The sequence below is a fragment of the Trichechus manatus genome, unplaced genomic scaffold (genome assembly GCF_000243295.1).
Source record: "Trichechus manatus latirostris isolate Lorelei unplaced genomic scaffold, TriManLat1.0 scaffold00065, whole genome shotgun sequence".
In the NCBI taxonomy this organism is placed as follows: domain Eukaryota; kingdom Metazoa; phylum Chordata; class Mammalia; order Sirenia; family Trichechidae; genus Trichechus; species Trichechus manatus.
Window position 1 is genome coordinate 247,172 of NW_004444001.1, and position 7,324 is coordinate 254,495.

Genomic DNA, 7,324 nt, shown 5'->3' on the forward strand with positions numbered 1-7,324 from the left:
CACCCCAAACACCCATCCCGGAAAGGCCCAAAGGCCCCAGCCCAGAGATGGGCCTCTGCTGCCCTCTGTTGGATGAAAGGCAGCCTCTGGAGCCACCCTCTGGGGCCCCACCAACCTGGCTCCCCTAAAGAAAAGGGGAAGAAAAGGACCCTCCTCTCCCAGACTTTTTATTCCCTGAGAGCCTCCAACTTCATTTCCTACAGCCTCTGCAGCTGAACCTTATTCGTCACAAGTTCCCCGGCGGCCCCCTTTCCCTAACCACCATTCTCCACCCTCCATCCCACTGTCTCCGTAGTTCCCTTTGTTGCCCAGGTTCTGATTCTGGTACCCGGGTTCCTGGCCCTGCCAGAAAGTTCTGGTTCCGGAAGGCCCCTTCCCAGGTGCCTCGGGCCCAACTCACGCCCGCAAGGCGGCACTGAAGACATGGGCATGAGCATCGCCGAGTGCCTGAGGCAACTGGACATCCGCAAAGGTGTAGTGGGCCTGGCCACGGCCGCCGGGGCCATCTACCTACTCTACAAGGCCATCAAGGCTGGCATAAAATGCCAACCACCCATCTGCACCAACTCGCCCATCTGCATCGCCCGTGAGTGTCCGGGCCCTGGGGAGAGGGCTCTGCCCCAGGAGGCACCCGCTTCTGAGGCCTCCTCTGTGGGAGGGGCCAAAGGTGACTCCTCAAAGTTCCTATCTCCTTCCTCTTTCTTCCCCATCTTCCTCACCCTGTAACCCCCTAGGTAAGGCGCTGCTAAAGATGCTAGTTCAGTCCCCAGGGGTTCAAGTGGACCCTCAGGTCTCATCCGGCAGCTCTCCAAATACTACATTCACTCTGGCTGTCAGGACCCAACTGCTTGGAAACTTGAAGTCAGCATCTCCCACCTTTCCTAACTCAAAACTAAGAACTTTAAGTAAAGGAAAAATTTGGGGATCTACATGACTAGATCCTCCACTAATCCATACGGCACGTTTGTGCAAATTAGAAAAAGGGGCCCCCTCTGCAGACTCTTTACTGCCATCTGCTGGAATATTGTTGCTATACAGTGATTATGCCGGAACACAATGCCATATAACAGAAAATTATCATAATAAATAATACAAATCTATGACATTTATGATATATGTTGCCCTTGTGCAGTACACTCCGTATTCAACTGTACACGGTGGTCCTGCACTTAGCAAGAAGGCTTCTCTTCAGAAAAGGCAAACAAGCTTTTTCCCCAGTCCCTCCTCCCGGCTCCCCAACCTCATTCTTTCATAACCTCTGAGACCATAGCCTGAACTGGGCTGGGTGGCTGTCTAGGCCTGGCAATCGAGCGAGAGCGGCATGGACGGGACTCGGGAGAGCTCCGGAGACTCTTCAATTCTTTGGAGTGCAAACAGGATGAGTACGCCAAGAGTATGATCCTGCACAGTATCACGCGGTGTGTGTACTTGCTGGAGGCTGAGGTGAGGGAAGGGAATCAGGAGGTCCCTCCCAGCCAGCCTGGCCTCTAGCAGCTGCAGCTGGCTCCCTGCCCCCCTAACTGGTCAGATTTGGTCCTTGGACCTGTTTCTCTCTGATAGTGGGAAGGGTGTGTTGAGGGGTCTTGGCAACCGGAGGGACCGTGGGCCCAGGACACCTACTTCTCCTGCCTCTCGCATCTCTCCCCAAACACTCTAGGCCTCTGCTTGTACTATGGATGACATCAGGTTGGTGGGATACATGCTGGATGACAAGGACAACAGTGTCAAAATCCAAGCTCTGAACACACTTAAAGCTTTCTCTGGCATCAGAAAATTCAGGCTTAAAATCCAGGTGAGCCCAGGAACAGTGGTGGGGCAGAGCACACAGGATGTCCATATTCTGTGGGTCCGCTAGTTGGCAGAGAACAAATGGGTCATTTTCCAGAAGTTGGTTTGGGTCTGGGTTTATAACCCAGAAATGATTTTTCCTTGGAAGTAAGTGGGAAAATGGTGGTCAGACTCCCAACAGGGTCATAAAAACCTTTGAATCTCAGGATGAAACTGAACTAGCATGCTAGAAATATCTCTGAACCCCAAAAAGCCTCCATGCCTATGTTGATCAGAGGTATGACTGGGCTGCATATGCCTCCACCACCACCACATAGAGAAAATATAAGCCACCAAATGTCAACTTCCCCAACTTCCTGCTATCCAGCCCCCGGGCTTACCTATTTCCACACCCATCCTTTCCTCTTTCCTGCAGGTGCCATGGTCGGGGGGGAAACTTTTTTTCTGTCTGTGGTCAATGTTAGGAGTCCTAGGTGGTGTAAATGGTTAACATATGCTGCTGCTAACTGAAAGGTTGGAGGTTCCAGTCCACCCAGAGGTGCCTCAGAAGAAAGTCCTGGCAATCTACTTCTGAAAAATCAGCCATTGAAAAACCTATGGAGCACAGTTCTACTGTGACACACATGGAGTCACCATGAGTTGGAATCAACTTGATGGCAACTGTTTTTTTGTTTTTGTTTTTTTTAATGTCTATATTGGTCTCAGTCCTGGATCCCATCCCCTCCTTGAGGGCTTCTCTCCTTGATTATCCTCTCTGTCTGATATGGCTTCCCCTGTCTCCTTCCCATGAGCATTTAGCATGCTGTAATCCCATGGCAATGGATAAAAGGTATTCCCATCCACAGGAGCCCTGGTGGTGCAATGGTTAAGTGCTCGGCTGCTAACCAAAAGGTCAGCAGTTCAAACCCACCAGCTGCTCCTCAGGAGAAAGATGTGGCAGTCCGCTTCTGTAAAGATTTACAGCCTTGGAAACACTATGGGCCGTTCTACTCTGTCCTGTAGGGTTTCTCTGAGTCGGAATCGACTCTATGGCAACGGCTTTGGTTTTTAGTTTTTTAATCCCTTCCATCTTAAAAAGCAAAACAAAACCAAACAAAACTCTTTCTTGACCTCCAAGTTTCCCTCTAACAAATGGTCTCTCTCTCCCAAGTTAAAACTAAATTAAATAAATTATTTAAAACCTACAAAAAATCTATAATTTATGTGTGAGGTAGAAAAGATAACAATAAAACAAAGCCTTGCCGCCCAAGATTTAGGCTAAGAAATTGAACATGACCAATACATTAGATGCTCCCATATTGCCCCCCCAAATCCCAACCTCCTTCCCCTCCCTCCTCTCCCAACCCCACCTGCATTTTGTTGATCAGTTCCTGGGTTTTCTTTATAGTTTTACCATAAATGCATGTATCCTTGCATATTCTAACAGAACAAACCAGACAATAAACTAAAATAGAGTTTTGGGTGCTTTCAAACTTCATATATATGGAGGCATGCCGTTTGCATTCTTCTGTGGTTTGGCATTTTTTCCCCCTAATATTGAAAGATTCATCGTTACTGATGTAGGTAGCTCTTTTGTTGCTTCGTGGCCCGATGTGTGCAGAGTAGAACTGTGCTCCATAGGGAATTCAAGGCTGTGACCTTTCAGAAGCAGATGTCCAGGCCTGTCTTCTGAGGTGGCTCTGGGTGGATTTCAACTGCCAACCTGTTGGCTAGTCGTCCAGCGCTTAACTGCTGGTTCTTTCTTTTTCACCGTTGTGTAATATTCTATTGTGTGGATACCCTGCAGTTTTATTTATCCCGTTGCCCAGTGGTAGGCATTTGAGTGTTTCCAGGTTCTTGTTGTACCCACATTGTGCTGTGAACATTCTTGCAAGAGCTTCTCTAGGGTATGTATGCAGGAGTAGAATGACTGGGTCAAAGGGTATGCCCAACTTTTCCAGAAGGTTGTATCAGTTTATGCCCCCACCAGCCCTGTGTGAGTGTTCCTACTGTGTCTAACCTTACCAACACTTGATATTTTCACGCTTAAAATTTTTGCCATTAAACCTTTTTTTGGGGGGGGGCTTGCTGGGAGGAAGGTCTCCAGGTCTCCACTTGCTGGCTGCTTCTATTCATTCAGCCTTCTCAATTCCCCTAAGGTGGTGATTCTCTCACATATCAGAATCGCCTGGAAGGCTGATTCAAACGAAGATTTCTGGGCCCCCCAGCCAGTTCAACAGGGGAGCTATGTTTTTCACACACCTCCCACGCCAAGGAAATTCTGATGCAGCTGGCTGAGCACCACCTCCCTTCCCAAATGTCTGTATCCTGAGGACCTGGCCCCTGTTCTCCTCTCTGTGGGTGAAAGCAATCCCTCCTTGGTCTTAGTTTCCATTTATATGTGCTCTTCTGGGTCTCTGTCTGCAGAGACAGAGCATGACCAACTGCTTCTGGAGATATTCTCTTAGACAGCCCAGAACCTCTCTAACCCAATGTGTCCAAAGTGGAGCTCAGCTCCCTTCCCTAAGCCAGACTACCCTCTCCAGAGGGATTGATTCTGCTGGCCCCCTGCTCGGTCTTCAGGGCTCGCAGCACAAGATGATTAGCTCTGCCTCCTTCTTGCCCCAACCCCAGCCACTTACACTGAATGTTTCATGATCTCCCACTCCCTGGCCCTCGCACCTGCTGTTCCCTCTGCCTGAAAACCCTTCCTAGACTTGGTAACTCCTACCTGTCCTTCACGGAGCCCTGGTGATGCAAAGGTTAAGTGCTTGGCTGCCAACCGAAAGATTGGTGGTTTGAACCCACCCAGCTGCTCTGTGGGAGAAAGAGCTGGTGATCTACTCCCATAAAGATTGCCCAAAAAAAAAAACCAAACCAAATCCGTTGCCATGGAGTCGATTCTGACTCATAGTGACCCTATCAGACAGAGTAAAACTCCCCCGTAGTGTTCTCATAAAGATTACGGCCTAGAAAACCCTGGGGGGACAGTTCTACTCTGTCATATGGGATCACTGTGAGTCGAAATGCACTCAGCAGCACCTAACAACAACCTGTCCTTCAGGTCTCAGCAGACGGGGAGGGGATGGTGGCAGGGTACTAATGAGAATGTTGTGACTCCTGCTACAGAATTCTCACTTCCCTTTTATATGACTCACAAAGGTACAGATGAGGTTACTTGTCTTTGATAATACCTTTTGGTCCAAGCATCTTGCCTCCGAAGCCCAAGATCCCTTTATTCATTAAACAAATGTATATGGAGCACCTACTATGTGCCAAGGCACTGTTCTAGGCATTGGGGATACAGCAGTGAACAGAAGAGAAAAGATCCCGGTCTTGGTGGAGCTTATTTCTAGCAGGGCAAGGCAGGCAATCAACAAGTAAGTAAAATATATAGTGTGTTACTAGGTTTGCACTTGACTGCTAACCTAAAGGTTGGCAATTCCAACCCACTCAGTGTTACTGTGGAAGAGAAGACCTGGCAATCTGCTTCTGCTAAGATTGCTGTTGCTGTTATTAGTTGCCGTGGAATAGATTCTGACACATTGAAACCCAATGTGTGCTACTGCTCCCTAGGGTTTTCAAGGCTGTGACCTTTCAGAAGCAGGTTGCTAGGCTTGTTTTCCAAGGCACCTCTGTGTGTGTTCAAACTACCAGCCTTTCAGCTAGTAGTCAAGTGCTTAACCATTCCCACCACCCAGAGACTCCCAAGAAAACCCTGTGGTTCAGTTCTACTCCGTAACACAAACACATGGGGTCTCCATGAGTTGGAATAAACTTGATGGCAGCTAACGACAGCATAGTGTGTTACACGTGACAAGTGCTATGGAGAAAAATAAAATAAAGAAGAGGGATAAGGAAGACTGGGATGCAGATGGCATTGCAGTTTTACAGGAGAAAATCTGTGAGACCTAGGGCTTGGTGAGGAGTTTGTAGATATGACGCCAAAAACACAATCCATAGAAGAAAAAACATTGATAAAGTGGACTTTATCAAAATTTTTAAAATGTTTGCTTTGCAAAAGACCGTGTTAACAAGATGAAGAGAGAAGCTACAGACTGGGAGAAAATATTTGAAAACTATATATCTGACAAAGGACTCTTGTAGATTATATAAAGAACTCTCAAAATGCAATACTTAAAAAAAAAAAAATCCAATTGGAAAATGGGCAAAAGACATGAAGAGAAAGTTCACTGGAGATGATATATGTGTGGTAAATAAGCACCTGGAAAGATGTACAATATCACCAGCCATTAAAAAAACACTGTTGCCATTGAGTTGATTCTGACTCATGGCGACCCCATGCGTGTTAGAGTAGAACTGTCCTCTATAGGGTTTTCAACGGCTGGCTTTTTTAGAAGTAGATCACCACTAGATCACTTTCTTCCTAAGTGTCTCTGGGTTGACTCAAGCCTTCAACCTTTAGGTTAGCAAATGAGCATGTCAACTATTTGCACCACCCAGGGACATGCAAATTAGGGAGATGCAAATGAAGACCATGATGAAATATTACTACACCTATTAGCATAGTTGAATCCCTGGGTGGTACAAATGGTTAAGCACACAACTATTAACCGAAAGGTTGGCGGTTCGAACTCACCCAGAGGTCCTCAAGAAACAGGCCTGGCGATCCACTTCAGAAAGGTTAAAACCTTGAAAACCCTAGAGCACAGTTCTACTCTGCACACACAGGGTTGCCATGAGTCGGAATTGACTGGACAGCAACTAACAACAACATCTGGAACAGTTAGATTAAAAATAGTGAAAATACCAAATGATGATAAGGATGTGGAGAAACGGGATCTCTCATATATTGTTGGTTGGACAGCCAGTCTGGAAAACAGTTGGGCAGTTTTTCAAAAAGCTAAATCTACATTTACTGTAGAACCAGCATGTGCACTCTGGGCATTTATCCTAGAGAAGTGAAAACCTACACAATTGTTCATAGCAGCCTTATCTGTAATAGCCAAAAGTTGTAAACAATCAAAATGTCCCTCAGTAGGTGAGTGGTTAAGCAAACTGTGGTACATCCATGTGTGGAATACTACTCAGCAATAAAAAGGAACAAACTATTGATACAACAACTTGGATGGGTCTCAAGGGCATTGCTGAGTCTCAAAAGGACGCATATTGTGTAATTCCACTTATATAACAGTATCAAAATGACAAAATTACAGAGAGATGGAAGACAGATGAGTGATTCCCAGGGGTTAGGGATGGAGTGTCTGCAGGAGGGATGTGGGTGTGACTCTAAAGGGGTAGAATGGAGATCTTTGGGGTGATGGAATTGTTCTGTATCTGGATTGTGGTGGTGGTTGTACAGATCTACACGTGATAAAATGACAGAACTACACACACACATTGTACCAATATCAATTTTCTGGTTTTGATATTGTACTATAATTATGTAAGATGTAACCATTGGAGGAAACTGGGTGAAGAGTACATGGACTCTCTCTGTACTGTCTTTGCAACTTCCTGTGAATTTATAATTCTTTCAAAATAAAAAGTTTAAAGTAAAAAGTGTATTATGTGTGACAGGACTATAGAGAAAAAT

General features: G+C 46.3%; 1 protein-coding gene across 1 annotated transcript in view; it reads left to right on the top strand.

Annotated features, from left to right (window-relative positions):
- Nucleotides 1–357: 357 nt before the first annotated feature.
- The window catches only part of ARMC12 (armadillo repeat containing 12), a 15,101-nt gene continuing 8,134 nt past the window's right edge, over nucleotides 358–7,324 (top strand). The window contains exons 1-3 of the mRNA XM_012556408.1: nucleotides 358–667; nucleotides 1,298–1,443; nucleotides 1,658–1,792. Coding sequence (XP_012411862.1) covers nucleotides 424–667; nucleotides 1,298–1,443; nucleotides 1,658–1,792 — 525 coding nt within the window. The 5' untranslated portion in view covers nucleotides 358–423. The remainder of the gene's footprint in view (nucleotides 668–1,297; nucleotides 1,444–1,657; nucleotides 1,793–7,324) is intronic.